Source organism: Centroberyx affinis, unplaced genomic scaffold, assembly GCF_046629955.1.
Source record: "Centroberyx affinis isolate AG114_WGS23_722 - 3 ecotype Tasmania unplaced genomic scaffold, CSIRO-AGI_Caff_v1 ptg004576l_1, whole genome shotgun sequence".
Taxonomy (NCBI): Eukaryota; Metazoa; Chordata; class Actinopteri; order Beryciformes; family Berycidae; genus Centroberyx; species Centroberyx affinis.
Window position 1 is genome coordinate 282,666 of NW_027282199.1, and position 20,867 is coordinate 303,532.

General features: G+C 44.2%; 1 protein-coding gene across 2 annotated transcripts in view; it reads left to right on the forward strand.

Moving 5' to 3' along the window:
* The window catches only part of hdac4 (histone deacetylase 4), a 73,911-nt gene that overhangs the window by 40,529 nt on the left and 12,515 nt on the right, over nucleotides 1-20,867 (forward strand). For both annotated transcript variants that reach the window (XM_071544435.1, XM_071544436.1), the window contains exons 17-23: nucleotides 2,349-2,456; nucleotides 5,085-5,140; nucleotides 5,508-5,595; nucleotides 6,746-6,865; nucleotides 7,345-7,442; nucleotides 16,102-16,220; nucleotides 17,445-17,578. In XM_071544435.1, coding sequence (XP_071400536.1) covers nucleotides 2,349-2,456; nucleotides 5,085-5,140; nucleotides 5,508-5,595; nucleotides 6,746-6,865; nucleotides 7,345-7,442; nucleotides 16,102-16,220; nucleotides 17,445-17,578 — 723 coding nt within the window. The remainder of the gene's footprint in view (nucleotides 1-2,348; nucleotides 2,457-5,084; nucleotides 5,141-5,507; nucleotides 5,596-6,745; nucleotides 6,866-7,344; nucleotides 7,443-16,101; nucleotides 16,221-17,444; nucleotides 17,579-20,867) is intronic.

Below are 20,867 nucleotides of genomic sequence, written 5' to 3' on the forward strand. Positions count from 1 at the left end.
CTGCCCTACCTCCCTCTCATCTTCCCTCTATCCTTTTTTCTACAATCTCTCTCTCTCTCTCTCTCTCTCTCTCTGTCTCTCTCTCTCTCTCTCTCCCTCTCTCTCCACATCCATCCCTCCCTCGGGGCTTAGTGGTGCTGCTGTGGTGGGAACTAGAAGGGCCATTGCTCTGTTCTGCTCTTTTATAATAGCAAATGAGACTAAATTGTTGTCTTCCTGTCGTACACACACACACACACACACACACACACACACAAAGACACACACACACACACACACACAGAGGAAGGGAGCTGAAATTAGGCTGTCAGCCAGAGGAGAACCATCGTTCTGTCATACCAGCACGTTCCCGCTCTTTTCTACCCCCTGAAACACACACACTTACACTCACACACACACACACACACACACACACACACCCCTTCCCTTTCACTTTTTTCCCTTCCTTTTAACTCTGCGTCCCACCCCTGGCTTTAGGCACAACCAACATCAACATGGGATATAATAAAACACTCCATGCTGGTTGAGAAAACCGTCTGTTTGTACTCATTACCTGACTTGTATATATGATTCAGTTTCCCATTCACTCAGTCACTCTGCTATTTGTTTGCTCACTTGCTCACTCACTGACTACTACATACCATCTCTCTCTCTCTCTTGCTCTCTCTCTCTCTCTCTCTGTCTCTCTCTCTCTCTCTCTGTGTCTCTCTATCTCTCTCTCCCTCCCCTTCCTACTGGGCTACATCAGTCATCAATAACGCTCTCTTCACCGCCGTGCCCCCCTTCCTCCTTCCATTTTTTTTTTTTTTTTTAATACTATGTCATGAATTAGGGCACTGGGGTGCATTTTACCAAAGTCCTTCTTGGCGGCACTTGAAAAGAGCCTATTCCTTCCCTGTGGATGTTATTACGGAGTCCGCCTCTAGCCTTGATCGCTCCTGTCACTGGAGACCAGAGGAGAGCGGACTGGCTGCCTGGTTTGCTGGCTGAAAAGCTGTCTGATCGCTTGACACACTGACTGACTGACTGACTGACTGAAGGGGCTGACTGGGTGACTAGAGTTAACATACCAGTCGGCCAGTTGACGGACCGAAAAGCTGTCAGTGCCGCTGAAAGACTGCTGGAAGAATGGCTGTCCGGATGGCTGGCTGGCTAGGGTTAATGTATTCAGAGTCTGAGAGCCTAGGGTTTACATCAGAAAGCCATGCTAGAGCTCCGGCATCAGCGGCTACACACACACACACACAGTTCAAACACATTCACACACAGACTTTACTTTCCTTCTTTTCCTCTGCCAGCTTCTTCCCTCTGTGTTTATCATGTTCTCCATCTGCCTGCAGTGTCTGGTGGAGGGTGTGTATATTATCCTGTGCATGGCTCTGCTTACAATCAGTCACATAGAATACTGTAGTCCATTTGCTGTACTCTGTGTGTGTGTGTGAGTGTGTGTGTGTGTGTGTGTGTGTGTGTGTGTCTGTGCGTGCGTGCATGTGTGTGCATGCACTGAGCAGTGATTGGGGCCGAGGGCAGGCCGTGCTTCAGCATTAATCAGGCCTGACCGCTGAATGGCTGGCCTGTGTCTGAACATACTCACTTGCACAAACACACACACACACATACACACACACAAAACACTCAGTATCTGTCAGTCACAGTCAGTCAGTCTATCTTTCCCCACTGTAAAAAAAACAAACAAAAAGGCTTTCCTCATGTCCTTTTCCTCCACCTTGTTTTTTATATCCAATTTGTTTCCTGTATATCCAACTTAATAATTTCCTTGTCATTGTCCTGTAACTTTTTTGTGTGTGAATGAATTTTCTTTTTGTTTAGAAGAGTTTGACTGATATGGGTTCTTGAAGATTGATAGATATTTTTGGATTGAAACTGACATTCAGCATCTTTAAATTTTGCCATGTCAGTCTAGTACAGGTGGGCTTTTAGCATTATTTGTGTCCGTGCTTAAGCCTCCAAATATCTGTCACTGCCTCATGGTTTCTCTCTCCAAATATTTTCTCTTCATGTCAGTGAATAAATGTTCCACCCGCCGCCACACTGCCCCCTCTTCACCTAGCGCAGACACACTTTCAAAGACTCACTTTGATGCTCTGAAGTGTCAAAAGCTAAACGCACTCAAATGCCCTTTTAGTGTCACGGTTCCCATTACAGTGAGCAGTAAACGGCACCATTATTATCAATATCAAATACTGATAAACTCCCAAATGAACTGCTTACATGTGGCTACTTTTCAAAATGTGTTCTATATGTAAACCTGTCTGTGTTTGTCTGTTTGTTGTGTGTGTGTGTGTGTGTGTGTGTGTGTGTGTGTGTGTGTGTGTGTGTGTTGGCAGGTGGACAGTGACACCATTTGGAACGAGGTCCATTCGTCCAGCGCAGCTCGCCTGGCCGTGGGCTCAGTGGTGGAGCTGGTCTTCAAGGTAGCATCAGGAGAACTCAAGGTTAGTTCTAGTGCTGTATTAAATCAAATGGTCAGCTGCATAGTAATGGCTCCCGGAAAGACTTTGGGGATGTCTGTTGTCATGTCTGTTTGCGTGTGTTTTTGCAGTGCGTGCGTCTATCAAGATTTGTTCATAAACTTCTAAAACAGCCGATATAAAAACAAGAATGTTCATTGGGACTTGGGAGCAAAATGAATCCATGACTACAAGTTTGAAGGGCTCAGATTTAGCGTTCATGTTGGATCTGACTGTCTTGTTCCAGTCTTTGATTGCGAAGGTCTGCGTGTCTGTTGTTAGCACTTCAGACAGAGAGGAAGGGGTGGAAACAAAGAGTTAGCCAGTATTGAGTAATGAATGCTAATGAATTAACCTAGCCTTGTTAGCCGCTAACACTCCCAACACCTCGAGTCCAACAAATACGCCCCGCAGTACCACCCATCCCCACCTCCTAACACTTAGAGACGGAGGAATGCACCCCCCAGTACCCACCCATCCCCAAAGCTCTTATTAGCACCTCCCAGACAGACGCCCCCCCCTACTCCCATCCTGCCTTGCCCACCAGCCAGCCTTCCTGTGTCTGTGGCAGCGCCCACTTAGTGTTTGAACCCAGCAGGGCGGCCTGGTGCGCGGGCACCGCTAGCGCTCACAGTCGCCGCTAACAGGCCTGCTTTATTAGCCTTACACCACAGCCACCTGCGGAGCCGCAGCCGTGCTTAGCGTTAGCTTAGCGCCGACACACCACAGACTAATGACATTCCTCAGAGAGACAGTAGCCTGCCATGCTTTTTTGGCTAGGAGTGCTAGCTTTCAATACCTCTTGTACATGTGGGTATAATTACCGAGAAGAAATTTGTGTCTGTTCTTTCTATATAACACATTGCATGTTTGGTAATACCAGACTTTAAAAAATGAAAAATGAGATGGACCACAGCCACGTTTTAAAAAGAAAAAAGAAAAAAAATGGAACTAAAACATCCATGAAAAATATTGTTACCGGCCCAGCCTTCCCCTTTAAGGACGGCGGCCGTGTGGGTAACCTGTGTGGGTGTGACGTAGTTCATCTGGTGTTATGGGGAGAAGATATCCTTCGTGTGCGAGTGAAGAGCACTTGTGTGTTATCGCAGCCACAGTAAAGTTATGCTACGGGTAGTAAGTTATAGAAGTCAGTGTAAAGCTCAGGTTGCAGATTAACAGTGTTAGAAGACAGTGTATTGTGTTCGCTGCTGCAGAGGAAATAAAGTTCCTGTTTATGAACGCCACCTCAACGTCTCGCTACCATCCTTCATCAGCAGAGTTGGTCCGGACCGCTAACGCTAGTTACCAGCTACGAGCCAGGCTAATAACCTACATTAGTCTAAAGAAACAAGTGCGCTCTCAACTACGGTTCGGGGCCAAGAAGCTGGAAAAGGTAACAATATGCACTCCCTTCGACTAAGGTTAAAGTTCACAGGAAGTGAATTGCCCTCAGCTTAACCTGATCTTAACACACTCATGCACAGGTGCACACAAACACACACACACACACACACACACACACACACGCAGCAGATGCACACAGACTCACGCATGCTAGTTGGTCCTCTGAGGATCCTCCACAACTCTATGACAGCATTCCACCTGCACCAACAACTGTCTGAAGTAGAAGTCCACAGAATACCATAAATCTCTTCAAGTTGCACACACATTTTCCTCTCTGTCTCTCCATCTCTCTCGCGTTCTTTCTTTCTCTCCCTGTGTCTATTTTATGTCTGTCTCTCCCTCTATCTTCACCTCACCCCCCTCTCTTACATCTATGTATGTTATGCAGGCTGCGTTAACTGGGCGTCCTCTGGCCATCTGAGGTAGTTGGTTCTAGAATAATCTCCTGGCCGGCTGCTAATCCACAGCAGCTGACTCAACATCATTAGGCCAGCCCGCCTCGCTCTACATCAGCCTCAACATCTATCTAATGTCCCCACATAGCACTGGGACCCCCAAAACCAGTGGGCGGGAGTTCCCCAGGTGTCCGCATTAACACAGCTCCCCCAGCTGACCCGATGCAAGCATCTGTGTGTGTGTGTGTGTGTGTGTGTGTGTGTGTTTGAATTACTATACTTATGAAGAACAGTTCAAGTTATTGAACTAAGGAATGGCCGTAATGGAATTAGTGTCGGTGTTAGCCGAGACTTAGACATACTGTATATTCTGGTGGATTAAGGTGAGGTGATGAGAGTGTTTTCTTTTGATTTTATCTCTCATGTGTTTTTATTGTGTGTTTTGCCATAAAACCAATCTGCAAACCAAATTTTCTTTACAGGACAATGGAATTTGAATTTAACTTAACTGAATTTGACAAGGGGCTGGGGAGTTAATATAGTGAGCATAGTCTCTGGATGTATTTTGTGTGTGTGTGTGTCTGTGTGTCTATTATTCTGGGTGTGTTTGTGTGTACAGTGTCTGTGCGTGGGAGTGAATGTGTGAAAGAGACAGAGATATCTCACCATCATCTGACCCTCCAGCCTGTCAAAGCGAAAACAATTACACATGAGTTGTGAGAGGATTTCAGGTCAGACAGAGCCGACTTGCACAGGCTGTGTGTTTTGTGTGTGTGTTGTTCTATGTTTGAAGGAGTTTTGTTTTCCTTGACAGAATGGTTTCGCTGTTGTCCGACCTCCGGGACACCACGCTGAGGAGAGCACGCCTATGTAAGTGACCCTTATTTAAAAAAGGAAGTTGACTAAGAATAAATTCTTGCTTACAACAGCAGTGTGGGGGAGTAGTCGCAGGGGGAGGGAGGGCTGCACACAGACACATACTCACATCTAGCTGCTGCCCAGTTCTGCTACGGTCATCTGTTGTTGGCCACTAAGAATTTAATGTCTTGTCTGTGTCAGGATTACAATAATAAAGCACTTTTTTATGCATTAGGTAATTACTGTGTTTTTCTTTTTTCTCCCACTTTTCCACTTACATTCCCTTTCTCTCTGTCTCTGTCTCTGCCTCTGTCTCTGTCTCTCTCTCTCTCTCTCTCTCTCTCTCTCTCTCTCTCTATCTATCCCTCTCCACTGTCAGGGGTTTCTGTTACTTCAACTCGGTAGCCATTGCAGCCAAGCTCCTGCAGCAGAGGCTCAATGTTAGCAAGATCCTCATCGTGGATTGGGTGAGCTCCACACATATACACACCTCTTTGTCTGAGCATGTGGAGTATTCCTACTGGTTGGGCATATGATGTATTCCCTCCTGTCAGCGTAATTGCCATTTAAGCATATGTGGGGTCACAATATAGTCGCCTCATCACCAGACAACCGCTACTTTGAATAATCAAATTTTTTCAGAAAGGGATGCAGTGCTTTATACTAAGGTAAAGTATAGGCATTCTAGGTCTCAAAAACTTTATTACTTGGGGGTTTTGTTCTTTGGGTGACTGTGTAACGTCTCATTTATGCTAACAATAGGCATTGTCACATTATGTTTTCATGATTTTTTTTTTTTTTTTCATGGGGAGGGGGGTGTGTGTGTGTGACATAAACCACACTCCATCCCAGGAATATGTGCCTCAGACCACTGAGTCCACACAACAGTCCAAAACAGTTATTGCATTGTTAGGACTGTACAACAGTCACAACCCAGATATTTGTCGCGGCGGGGAGACAGGGGCTTGAAACATCAGTTATTTAGGTCAGACGCTGTCCCTTCTTTCTTTTAAAAGGGAAGACAAAACCATTTTTTTTAAGAGGGCATGACGAACCCTTGGCTGTGTCCGGGAGGAGTGCCCTCCGGTGGCGTCCCGGGCCGGTCACGGCCATCCCCGAAAGCCTTTGAAGAGCTTTTTCATTTCCTGTCTGTCTGTCACAGGGAGACTTGTGGGGCAGCCAGCTAGCTCGCTGTCATGCCACGGCACGGGGACACCAACCCTCCAGCCAAAGGGACACTTTTAAGACTGGTGTATGAAAACATTCTTGGAATAAAGAGACTGAGGTCATGTAATTGCTGTCATGCTGTTTGCCCCACTAAAAGTGAATAACTATTGTTTTTGAGTTTTTATTGAATCCTGCTGACCGTCCCTGCTGACCCCAGTCACAGCATGCTGTAGCTGAAACAAAGACTAATTGTCTGGCAGTTTTGCAATCTTTCCAGTAAGTCCCAATACAGGTGTCGATAATCCCAACCAATGCTAGAGCCACTTCTGATCATCAGAACTGGGCGGCTTTACTGAAGCAATTGGGGTTAATTGCAGTAATTGTTGAAGGAGGGGAGAGTGTTACACCTGCCTTCCTTTAGGTCAACCTGTCCCTTTTTGTCATTGCCAGGATGTTCACCATGGTAACGGCACCCAGCAGGCCTTCTACAGTGACCCCAACATTCTCTACCTGTCACTGCATCGCTATGACGACGGAAACTTCTTCCCTGGCAGTGGAGCACCCGACGAGGTGAGGAAGTGGACCTGTCTGTCTTTCTGCCTGCTTGCCTGCCTGCCTGCCTGCCTGCCTGTCTGTCTGTCTGACTGTCTGTGTTTATGATGGGATTGTACCATGTATTTGTGGGCTGAGCATTAAATCCAAACAAATGATTGACAGGCAGCCTCTTTGTCAGTTGCTGTTCAAACCTGGGTCACTACCCAACACACAAGACTGCCCAATACGCAAGGTTTTGTGTAAGTGTGTGTGTGTGTGTGTGTGTGTGTCTGAGCACTGGTCAGCTGTATGCTTCCTTTACAGTTAAAGCATCACACAGGCACCCAGCACAGAACACAATACAGTTTAGAAAAAGATGGGAAGGGAGTTTATTTTTGTGTGCATGTATGTGTGTGTGCTTGTCTTTGTCGATATGCACACCAGACTATATGCATAACTAACCTAGTCCTTTGTGTGTGTATGTGTGTGTGTGTGTGTGTGTGTGTGCATTCTAGGTGGGCAGTGGAGCAGGTTTGGGCTTCAATGTGAACATGGCATTTACTGGAGGACTGGAGCCTCCCATGGGTGACGCAGACTACCTGGCTGCATTCAGGTAAGATGCTGGTATCACCTGCTACTTTAGAGAGAACCTATGACTGGAAGTGTCCTGGGTTTGATTCCTCATGACCCCAAGGGGGCATCTAATCCCCCTCAATTTATGTGTTCTAATCTGCAATATGTCATTGGAGTTGTATCTCTGTTGCAACTGATGGCACGTATGCATTTTTGAGACACGTAGAAGAATCAACAATGTTTTATATATTGCTATGTTACAGTGCATATAATCTCATGATGTGGGTAATCCAGGAAATAGCAGCACTTTTGATAATTCCCGCTGTCATAGCCTTTCTGGGTAGTGAGAATATGTAGTCATGTGTAGTAGTCAGGGCTGTTTAGTAGCCTCATGCCAGGCCTGAATTCTATTAGGTCCAGTGTCTGTGGCTATTTATAACCTCAAATACACACACACACACACACACACACACACGCAAAATACACACTCATGGCTGGACATGCACACAGAGGCTCAAGCACGTTGGCCTACAAGCATACAGGCGTGCACTCACCCACAGATATGTAGACGTCACTCACACATACAGTATATTGCTCATACAGCTATGCCCTACCAACATATGGCAAGGAGCAGGTCTGGATTGGTTCCAGCCCTCTTTGAAGATGAGCCTGTGTGTGTGACTGTGTGTCCATCTGGCCTGAGCCAGACACATCAAACCGACAGGCCAGTGTCTGCTAGCCGCTTTCGGCACGCAAGCCCCCGGAAGCACACCTTGGCCCGTTAATGCACCCCAGACCCCTCCATGCTCTCTTTCTCTTGCTCCCTTCCTCATCCTTCTCCCTCCCCCTCATCCTCCTCTCACCCTCCTCCTCATCCTCCTCTCTCTACTCCTCTGATGTGCACGTGCAGCGCTGACATCCACATAAACTATGTCACACTTAGGACGTTATTTATGATCCAGTGCTGAAACCAATGCAATATGCCTCACACACAGATTGGTATACTGCATATGCTCCATCTGTATCTAGACCCATAGCAAAGAGCATCATTCGCATAAGTTTAACTAATACTTTTGACCGTTAATGAGTGTATAAAAAACTAATAACTGTGTACTGTATCATCATTGAACACTTGAAATGAATATATTGCAGACCCTCCTATAATAAACAACAGTGGTTGATGGAATTTTGTTCAGAGCATGGAAAGCATCCAAATTACTCAACAAAATAATTGCTTGTACAGGACTGTAGGTATATTTCAGTATTTAGATTAGATAAGTTGCTTTGAATAAAGTTTATGACTTTAATGATTGCACTGAGATTAGAATTGGCTGAGCTTGAAATCAACATCTGGTCTAACTAGGAGAGGCTGCCATTATAGGCTTAAATGTTCACATTTTTCTAAGTTTCAAACCATTATCCACATTTTAACTGTGAATTAAACTATTGTCTATGGTGATAGACAATAGCACTGGCATTGACAATGCTTACATACCAGATGCAGCAAATGAGCTAGCCTTTGAGCTCAGCTCCATCTAGTAGCTACGATAAAGGTGGTGAGGCCTTGCAAAAGAGCAGTGGCTGCCAATTACCCAAGCACTCCTCCCTCCTCTGTCCCTGGGCCGCCTTGGCTCCACAGAAAACACACTGTCAAATAGCCCCTTTTAGTTTAGATAATAATCAACGTGTCTTGAGAATAAAATGGGAATTTCCTGATGAATAAACAAGGTTTTGTGAGCACTGCACTTTGTCTCTTGAAGAAGTGTAACAGTAACTAATGACTTGGAGTGGACAATATCTGTATTTTATCCAGTTTTCTACAGTGATGTAGTGTTCTTGATTTAGCTCTGAAACGCAGCTTTTGCTGGTTTATTATTCAGCGATAATTCACTTGACAAAATGTTAAATATGAGTGATCCTTGCTGGCTCTGAGATGTCATGTTGAAAGACACTTGACTTTGTCCAGTATTGCCCTGCTGTCATCGGGTTCCTTTAGTTTGGTGCCTCATAGACTGTATATTATGTGAGTTAGCCTCTGTGCCAAAGTGAGGGTCCAGTGATTATTGGCTCTCAGTGATCTGTCAGTCGTAGTCCAACTCAGTAACCTCTTCAAGAATATGCACTTCACTTTTTTATTGATCCAATCTTTGAATAGGCACAAACTTGTCTGCATTGGTGTTGGTATGTGTATGTTTACACACAGGTGCATGCATACACACATCTGAGTGTACCTGCATGGAAATCTATGTGTGCCGTGTTTGTATGTTATTATATTTATTTAAGTGTGTAAGCTATGATATCACTCTATCTTCCTGACATTATAGAAGAGGTCCAAAGACATAGAGTAAAGGAGAATGAGAGTTTGGGTGTGTATCACCTCAGACCTGGGTGTCATTAATCCCCTGGGGCCATAGCAGTATCTGAAGATTTATTGGCCCCACAGGACAGCAGGAACCCAGTGTCACAGCTCATAGATCTGCCACACACACACACACACACACACACACACACACATGCACACACTCACGACCAGTTATGCCACGCACAAAGATACACACACGCACACATGTACACAAATGCATATGCACACACACATATACACATGCACATGCACACAGTTGCACATAGAGAGACACACAGATACAGCTATGCCCACACGTGCACACATACACACAGTCATGCACATACTGCACACAAGCTCATAGAAATACGGAAAGCCCTTGCTCAAATACACATTCAGACAGAGAGATACAAACACACAGATCCTCACACACAGCTTTCATATCAGTGTGCTTACACATATGTAAGCACATGCAGACCGACACACACGTGCATGGACGCACTGATACACACACTCTCTCTGTTTCTCTTTCAACCCCACTGTTTATTCGTTTGTTGTGGCCCCCACTCTCTCTCCCTCTCCCTCTCTCTCTTTCTGTCTCTCTTTTTTTGGGAGGGGATGCGTGCCTTGCGGCCAGCACCTTCCCATTCCTCCACTGGCCTGTGCCACGTTGCATTTGCAGGGGATCAAGCCTGAGCCTCCAGAAAGCACGGAGAAAAAAGATAAGAAAATTGGCCCTAATGAAAACCAGAAGCACCCTCTCTCTCTCTCTCTCTCTCTCTCTCTCTCTCTCTCTCTCTCTCTCTCTCTCTCTCTCTCTCTCTCTCTCTCTCTCTCTCTCTCTCTCTCTCTCACCTCCTCCTTTCACTCCCTCTTTCGCCATGAACTTGGAAAGACGAGAGAGGAGGAGAATTAAAGTTAATTCAAACCAGCTCTCCGCAGCGCCAGATGACAGGGCTTTGAAGTGTAAGTGTGCGTGTGTGTGAGTCTCTCTCTCTCTCTCTCTCTCTCTCTCTCTCTCTCTCTCTCTCTCTCTCTCTCTCTCTCTCTCTCTCCTCCCGCTCTCCTCTACTTTTTTGTGAACGGAGAGGGAAAGCCTCAGAGCTCTGCAAGTTAACCTTTTGTTGACTGCTTTGATGAGCACTGCTCCCTATATTAGGATCTATATTTTCTTCAAAACTGGCCTCGCCACACCTTTCATTGTGTGGCTGAGGCTGACTGTGTGGATGAATCTCTCCCATGGTTGACTACCAGTGTGTCAGAGGTGTATATGAATGGACATATTCCTAATTACACTGTACGTTTTTGATTGAAGTGTTCTTAAAAAATCAATCTTCCACTGACACCTTCCAAAGGCTTCATTATTTCTGGTGGAAGTGCAATTCAATTTTGTTTGTGGTGGAGTGATGTGAGAGACATATTAAACAAAATATACAAGATATATACACATATATATATATATATATATATATATACACAACATATTAGCAAAAACCATGATGATTGCAACCTAAATATGCTTTTGAATATATAATGTCTAGTCGTATTTTCTGGCCTGTCGCCCAGTACCCATGCTACGTTTCAGCCCTTCACCCTCCATATCAGACACTTTGGGCACCATTAGATCACAAGAGAGCAGATGAGGGAGAGGTTGAATTGGAGACTAGAGTGAGTAGTGGAGGATGGGTCGTCCCTAGAGAGAGAGCTCTCCTTGGCTCTTAAAATCATTATGATGCCGAGACCTGTCCCCTGTTTGTCTATGCAGATGAAAACATGGAGGATGGGAGGTGGGTGGGAACAGAGAAAAGGAAAGCAGGCTCTTTGGGAGGGTGGGCCTGTTGCAAACTTTGGCCTGTAGAAGTGATGTTCAGAGGGTTTGATGCACAAAGGGAGCTGTACTGGGTGAGCACACAGTTGCAGAAATGATGGTCTGTCTTGGCAGTGAGAATGAAGTTGTGAGTGTGTGTGTATGTGTTGGTTTTGACATTGGCTGTTGGATAAGAAAGATGTGTTCATTCAGTTAGACTTAGCAACTCCCCCGTGCAATATCTCACTTCCCTCTAAAACACACAGACACACATAGTGTCTCACTGCGCAGTACATCAAACAACACGTTACTTTGACTCAGAACAGTCCATCAGGATTCATTCCTACTAGATGAATATCATACAAATTTTTGTCTGTCTGTCTCTCAGTATAGTCATTTTATAATTTAGAAAAGAACGTATCAAAATAATTCCCCAGAGACTTCATGACCACACCACCATTTCCACATCCTCTCTCTCTCTCTCTCTCTCTCTCTGTCTCTCTCACACACACTCACTCACTCACTCACACACACACACACACACACACACACACACACACACGCAAATGCAAACACACACACACACACGCACACACACACAGACAGACTCAAGTCCAGTGTTTTATCCCCATCTTGTATACCTTTATGCATGCACACCTGTTGCTAGGTAAACCAAACAATACCAAACACAAGTTTACCCTACATGCAAATGCTTGCTCATGGGATCTCATTCACAGTGGGATCTAGCGCATGAGAGAGCCAGCGGTGGTTTGGATCGCAGCCCTAGCTCGCTCAGGATGTCCCGTAGCTACGGCTCGGTCGTAAACTCTCCCCTCCCTTAATTAACAGACGGTCTTTTTCATCTCTGCATATATGGCCTCTGATTCACGCACAATTAGTCCCCCTTAAAACCCCTGGTTTCCTCTTATGCCAGTTTGTTAATTGATCACTGTGGCTTTTTATTCTGTTAAATGTCAGGATGTTATTCCAGGGGATGGGGGTTGGAACTGATGACACTAGCAGTTTTCAATGGGACCAGAACTGTTTCTGTCTGCATTCAAGGTTGGGGGGGGCAGGGGATTGTGGGATATGAGCCTTCTGTAGTTATAGTAACCTTGGCGTTCAAGGTTCCCCTGTGCAGCGTGTGGCGGCCCACATGAGCGCCTGTGGCCAACTCCCTTTAGTGTGGGGTCTTTTATGGTCCAAATGTTAATGGGCCAAGGCTGTGTGTGTATGCAAGTGGGTGGGTGGGTGAGCTGGTGCAGAGAGAGAAAAACCTGTAAGACTTGCGATAAAATCTGAAATTGCAGCTGAAAAATATTAAATTCTCCTCCAAGTACAGTGGCTATAATTCTCACATAATCATCTAGTTGTCTGTGAGGTCTTTTCATAAAAGTTTGTGTTGTTAACCATATACTTCCTTAAATCCCATCAACTGTTGTTGGAAATGCATCATATTACCTTTGTATTTTTTTGTTGTTATTGTTGTCGTCAGACAGTAAGAAAGACGTGAGGGGGTCAGAGGAGAGAAAGCTCTGGCAGGATTTGATCCTAGACCAGTACACATGTGGTTCCAGAGGCGGCAGACTTACTCATTCAGCTGTCAACCCTACAAAAAGCATATTCTGCTTATTTACCAGGATAAGAGCATCAAAAAAATAAAAATATTAACTTACAGCCACAAAAAAGGAACAATAAATACATGACACAGGATTTACACCAGCTTTAACTCTGACATTGTTCACGTCATTCATCCGCTGTTCATTCATGACTTTACTCACTCAGTCTTAGTCCATGTTCTCTTTCTAGACTCCTCCCCACACAACCCTCTATCTTTCATCTTCCTTCTCTATCTCTCTCACTGCACACTTTTTTTACTGCATATTGCTTCTTCATCTTCTTTGTATGACGTTTCTTCCTGAACTGGTGCCAGATGCATGCTGACACACAGTGACGCACGCGCTCTCTGTGTATCTCTAGCTGTCTAGGGCTACCAAAAAGCTCCTAATACTGCCTCTAGCCTCTCCCTCAGACAGCTGTGTGTACGTATGCGTGTGGTTGTGGCGGGGGTGTGGTGTGCCCAGTTGAGGGTTATAATTTGGTGGTAAGCGAGAGATGGAAAAACCAGTGGCCTCAGGAGTTCAGGGCATACCGCCCGCCCACAGCCAGCACACCAACACGGTGTTCCTGAGGTCGACAAAGTACAGGGGACCAACGACGGAACCCTGTGGTACTCCGTCGCTCACGGACCTCACCAAAACACTGCTTGCCCAAATATCCTGGGCCCAAAAATTCCTGTGTAGAACCAAAGGTCCCACAGCTGCTCCCAGAGAGCCACTGATTTTGCCATCTGGGAATTCCTTCTATTATTATACAACGCAGACAGCCTGTCATGCTAACCCAGATCACCATGCCACATTATACCGTAATATATTAGTCCACCCTTAAGGGTTGTACTCTATTCCGTCCTTTATGTACTAGAAAAGAGAAGATTGCTATAATAATAAGGAGAAGAAGAAGAATTAGTTGCTATTATTATTAGTTATTATCAATATACAGTATAATAGTAATAGTGTGCCAACCTTATTATTATAGACTAGTTCAATGATTAATTATTATTGCTTAATAAATACATTTAAAAGACATTTGATAAAGTGATTAATCAAATTTTGAATTTACATTGTGGAATTAATTTTAACATTTAACATTTGAATTAAATGTGTCCATAATTCCATTTCATTATTCAGCCTTTTAAACTATGAATAAATTACTGAATTTATACATTGATTTGTAAAATGATTTTTTTTAAAAGGCATTTGAATTTTAGTTGCTTTTTTTTTATTCAATTTATCTGTTTTTTGTTTTTTTGTTTTTTCATCTCACAATTCATTTGTCTACTGCTTACACTTTCTGCTCGGGTCGCACTTTATTAATAATCGACTCTGCACCAAGGACATGCACCAAGTGAACCAAGCTAACAATAATATGAGGTCAATAAACTCAATGTAATCTAATTTAATGTAATGTAATCTAATCTTCCCATGCAAAACGATCTTAGTATGACACAGAGGTGAGTCAAATAGGGTCACCATATAAGCTTGGCTCATATATAGCAATGGAAACTCCAACCACAACCTACAGTGAATCATTGTATCCCGCAGTTGATTGGATTTCTGTGTATGACACATAGCGCACACAAGTACTCTGTACCAGCTGTGTGTCAGATGGAGGTTGTACTCAAACAGCCCTCATTCACCACACCCATCCCGTGTTAGAATTATCCTCCGTAATTAACACGCACATACACACACGCAATATTATCTGTCCTGTTCTTCCTTTCTTCTGGATCTTCTATCATCATGCTGCCTCCAAATTGCCACACTTCCCACTTCAAGAAGTGTTCATGGTTATGCCGCCGCTCCACACACGCACACACACATGCACACACACATAAAACTTAGGGATGAATGTTTGCTTTGAGATTCATGAAGGGGAGAGCAAAGCTGTAGAAAAAATGAAAACTATAATGAATGTTTTAATTCAAATGAGCAGCAGAAAAGATTATTCTCGCTACTGCTGAACCTTTGTTTTGAAGGTTAGAGAACCATTATTAAAGTATGTAATATGGGTGAAATATCTCTCAAAAGGCCATAGTTGTACATCCATTGTAGTCCTTTGAGAGCCTCAATCGTATTGCTCCCCTTTCTTGTGCCTCTTAAGTCTCCCTGTCTATTGAGCTGTGGGTTCCACTTCCATTGCCACAGTTAAACGTAGTGGAAATATGGTACTGGAAAAATCCAACCTGTTTATATTCCCATGGGATAGATTGAAATGTTGGTATCTTGAAATCGTGTCCTAAAAGCTTGGCTCATCAGGCTCAGTGGTTTTGATTGTGCTTTGGAGTGGGTTGAGTTGCAGGTTCATATCCCATGAAATATATTTAATGTGTTTTGGAGCCATTAATGTTTGGCGGTGCCGATAGCCCAGACAGTCATCCTGCCATTTAGCCAGCCTAGAAAAATTTGGGAACTGCAAAAATATTGGCGGGGAAATGGAGTCTGACCACTCAATAGGCCTGTCTGATACAGATGCAAGTCAACAAGGTGGCGCAGTGAGTAGGGAGATCGGCCTTCAACCAGAAGAACCAGGTTCAAGCCCCCAAGTCAGCAAGCCTCCACCCTGCTGAAGTGTCCTTGAGCATCGAATCCCTACCGCCTTCAGGGGAATTGGTCTGTAACTGACCCTGCACTCTGGCCTTCCTGTGGAGGGCAGCAAGTGAAAATGACAGAATTTCCTTATATGCTTATTGATCACGGATCAGTATCTCAAAAAACTATGCACATGGACATACAGTGATAAAGTCACAAAAATCCCACAAACACAAAGCATCCTCTAAAGCCCCAGTAGTTGGTCAGTGATGACAAGCCTTGTATCACTTTTCAAAATCTGCCTGCTTTTATGAATTCTATGGATGTATTCTATTAACTTGTCATAACAGTCTCCATTGTAAAAACATTATTTTGTTGACTTTTTTTCCTGTGCTTACTCTAGGACGGTGGTGATGCCTATTGCCAACGAGTTTGCCCCAGACGTGGTTCTGGTGTCATCAGGCTTTGATGCGGTGGAGGGCCACGCTCCGCCCCTGGGAGGATACAGACTGACAGCCAAATGTAAGTGCTGACCACATCTGAATTAAGTAATGTTCCCATTGATATACTGTAAGCTTGTAGACACACCGTCAAGAGCCGAATCTCACAACACATGCGTACAGAGAGACACTCACCACATCCCTCTCTCCCCACACTGATCACCTTTTCAGCAGTGCTTGTCCCACTTGTCCAAGTTTTGAAAAGCCAGGAGTCGTGGCTTTTAGGGAATTTGGAGATCTGTTAAACCGCATTCTAAAAACTTTGGTGTAAAAACATGGTGACAGGCTAACAGCTCTATATGTGCCACTCACATACATAAGGCAGTGTTCCAGTCTGATTCATGCAACTGGAATGATCTGAGCCAAGAGCAATGGCTAACAATGACCAGCAGTGTGGCGCAATTGCTGGTGTATGACTTGGTACTGTTAGTGGGCAGTTTAGTGGATTCTGGCTTGAGAACACATATCATCATGTCAAGGATACCAGGAAAAAGTGCAGCGCTTGTTTCTCAGAATCAATGACACAGCGTCCAGAGATACAGGCAGATGGAAAGAAAAAGACACACATACACACACACAGATATACAAACACACACCTAGTCTTTATTTTGTACCTCTTTGACTTGTGTATTCAGACCGAGCCCTTGGCGTGCCAGCAAAGAGCTTTTCTAAAACCGTCCTGCAGATCTCAAATAAGAGCAGGGGTCATGGTTGGGGAGGAGGCGATAAGGGTGGTTTAGAGGGGATTGCAGGATGAGGGGAGAGGGGTAGAGCGGAGGGGAGAGGGTGGTATGGCTGAATGCATATATTAAACCCCCCCCCCCCTCCTGGAAGAAAAAGATCAAAGACAGTGGCCGAGCCAAAACGCAAAGCTGCATTTATTAAAATTAAACCTGGCTCGTATTATGCCGTGTTTTTAGGCCCCCAGAAAATCCCCGGTGCCTTCTCTCTCTTCCTTGTTCTCTTTCCCTCTCTCTCTCTCTCTCTCTCTCTCTCTCGCTCTCTCTCGCTCTCTGCTTAAAGAAAATATGATGCAATCGCCCATTTTTTCATCCACCCTCAAACCCCCGTGTCTCTCTTTTTCTTTGATCAATGTCCAAAAAGGAACTTTGAGCCTGAACAGCAATACTCCATCTCTCTCTCTCTCTCTCTCTCTCTCTCTCTCTCTCTCTCTCTCTCTCTCTCTCTCTCTCTCTCTCTCTCTCTCTCTCTCCTTCCTCTCTGCTGTCATTTCCTGTGTGTCCAGGCTTTGGCTACCTGACCAGGCAGCTGATGGGTCTGGCAGGCGGCCGGTTGGTGCTAGCCCTGGAGGGGGGTCACGACCTCACAGCCATATGTGACGCCTCCGAAGCCTGCGTCTCCGCTCTGCTGGGCAATGAGGTAAGACGAGAGCACAGGGAAGGAGGGAGGGATGGATCGGGGGGGGGGGGGGGTTAGAGGGATGATTGAGGGATGATAGATGGGGTATGCCAAAGAAATACTTCTTGTGGAAATTGTCATATGCAAGGGAAGTGAATAACTAATGCTTTCACCTACCTAAAAACTACTATCAGAGTATCCTCCAATCACCCAACCCTAGTGCCAATACACTGGGAATGAGAAATGGGCTGAATCTATTGCCGGTGGACATTCCCTTGCCGATTTTTATTTATTTATTTCATTTTGTTTCAATTTAAATTACCTCTGTATCTTTGGTAGCATAGTGCAAAACGCTCAAATGGGGAAGTGCATGTAGGGACATAAATTATGCTCAAGTTGTTTTAGCAACATTTCACAGAGTCTTCATCAGCATTTGCTGGTTTTGTCCCATGTGCTTCCCCATTTGCGTGTCTAGTGTCTTGAGTGTCTAGTGCTACTGCTTCGTATCGGGAATACATCCTAACCTAATACTTGTTTATCAGTTTTACTGTAAAGATAATAATTCTCGTTTGTTGTGCATGTAAAAGCTGTGTTCCAATATGTGCCATATTATGTGATGACGATTGGTTGACAGGAGGATTTCCACTATCGCCCAATCCTAAAGTACCGAACCTCCAATTGTTCAAGTTCAGCTGCTAAGTGAGCAACAGCAGATTTTCAAAAGAGAAAATATTTGGCAGACGGCCCTGTTATACTTGTCCACATGCAGACTCACATGTGTCCACAGCACACACACCTGCCCAGTACTTTATTTAAACCCTTTCAATCATTTGTGATCTAGAATTGAGAAGTGACATGGTTGCTTTAGTTCCTGAAGTATTTTTTATATAATTTTTATAGGAAAAACTTTACCATAAGGTGGATTTGTGGTTCCACACTTTTAATTTGATTTGATTATGTAAAGACATAACACGTCTGACATATAACACGTTAATATAGAAATATTTGTTAATTAATGCATTAATTAATTAGCTTAATTCAGTACCTCATTAGCATAACTGGTTATGTTTAATATACCATGGTGGTTATGACGGGACATTAGGCAGCTCAAGTGCCTCTTGTTTATTGTTGTTGTGAGTGTGACATTTTCAGAATGCAGTTGCACTCCACTTGATTGTTTCTATTGCTTGCTAAATTTCAGTTGATCCTGAAAATCAATATGCTACAATTGAATGATCAATTCAATATTGTCTGTCACGCATGAACGGTGCTAAAAGAAGAATTCTGTCTAGAACGAAGACTTAAGCAAGGAGGGTCATAAGAATTACTTTAATCGCCAAGCATAATACAGGCGCAGGAAATTGATTTAATGGCATTGTTGCACAGATCTATTAAGTGAAAATCAATACAGGGAGAGCTTGTTCATTCCTCCTTCAATACTGCTCCTTATCCTGGCCAAAACCATCTTCCCTACATCCTCTCTTACCTTGTCCCTACCACTCAGAGAGGAAGTCACACCACAATCACACACACACATACACACACACACACACACGTCAGAGGGAGAGGATTTCCAGGCAGAAGGTTAATTGTGGGAGTGTGTACGTAGGCCGGGCCGTGGAATTGAACAAACATCAGCCCTCTGATTCATGGCACACAACAGAATAACAGCTCCTCAAACGCCCACTCTTTTCTTCCAGCTAATGGAGACGCTGGAGTGCTTTCTTGGAAGAGCTTCTCCGTCTCGTTTTCTCCCCTCAGATTATGGGTCCAAGATATCTCAAGGCTTTTATTGGTTATAGGACTACTGTACTTGTGGTGCAGAAAGGAGAGTATGGAGCTTTAGGGGGAGAGGAGAGGTTGTGTATGTGGGTCCTTGCATGTGTGTGCAAACACTCTTGTGTCTGTTTGTGTCTCAGAAAAGTGTAAGTGTATGTGTATAAATTCTTCAGAAGTTGGCGCAGTGTTTGAACAAGGTCATCACTCACTGCATCTAGTCAAGTGAAGCTTAAGGGGTTTTCATGGTCTGCAGTGTTAAAATTGTTACATAACGCCAATGGTTACATGTATTCAACCCTATCCTGTCACCTGTTGTGGAGGAATTCTTATTCTATTCTTGAACCACACCCTTTTTTTAGTAATATCTTAAACACAAGTTTTCCCAGTGCAGACAAATTGCAGACAAATAATTATGAACAAGTGAAGAGACGAAAAGTGTTCTACTTCTCATTTTGCATTCAAAATGTTGCCTTTCTTACCCTGAGCCACTTCAGCTACACAAGCTAAGGAAGTGTTCATGCCATGACTCAACACCAAGAAGACTGTAGTGGCCATTATCTAAACTAAGAACTGCACATAAAGAGTGAATATCCAGACTGACAGTGCATGCATGAACTTCATTTATTTTGAGCAAGTGACCAGTCTCCTTAAGTGTTGCTGCAGACCCAGCCACAAGCACACCCTCTGAGTGTTTGTTGTAATTGGACATGGCTACCTGCTAAAGCCATTACCCTCTGCCTAGTGAGGCCTTCAGAGCAGCAATAATGATGCATATGGGGCTACACTTCCTATTATATGCCTCACAGTGCATACAGAGCGTGACCAGTTCTCCACAGCTTATTTTCATCATGATATGGTGTACGAATGCATTGTTGGAATTAGAATCATGAAATACAGTCGGTGACAAAAGTTTTAGGACAGTTAGCTAAAGTTGGCCGTTTTTGCTGCTGTCACTGTTTTATATGGCTTAACATGGATGCCAGTAAAGGTTGTGATGTATGAGAGTTATGTGCGCGTTCACTCTTCAGTCCTGTTGGTCATTGTATTTGAGTATTTTTCCAGTACTACTAAGATTGGATACTAAGCTCCACATGTAACATGTCAAGAATCAAAGCAAAAGCACTCATTTGTCCTGCCTTTGTTTGTATTATATCTCTATGTCTTGGCCCCAAATGAATGGTCTAAGTCTATATTAGTTAAAGTAATCAATCAGATCAGTACTTGTTTAGTTAAAGAATCCGTATCTGCTGTGAAAAAGGTGGTACCCATGCATCCCTCTGCCTGTTGTTGCAGTCCTGCAGACAGACCAAGCTATAAATGAGCTCTTGGAATCGTAAAAAGCAGCATGGCCTTGTTCCATGTGGATCTTGGACCGAGAGCAAAACAAACAGAACAATAACGTAGGATCACATAAATAAAACTTGGTCACCGCGACCAACCAAACCCACCATCTCCTGGAACATAAAGACACTGACCGCCACAGACAGATGAATTGCACAGGAACTTTGAAGTGACACAGGACAGACTGGGG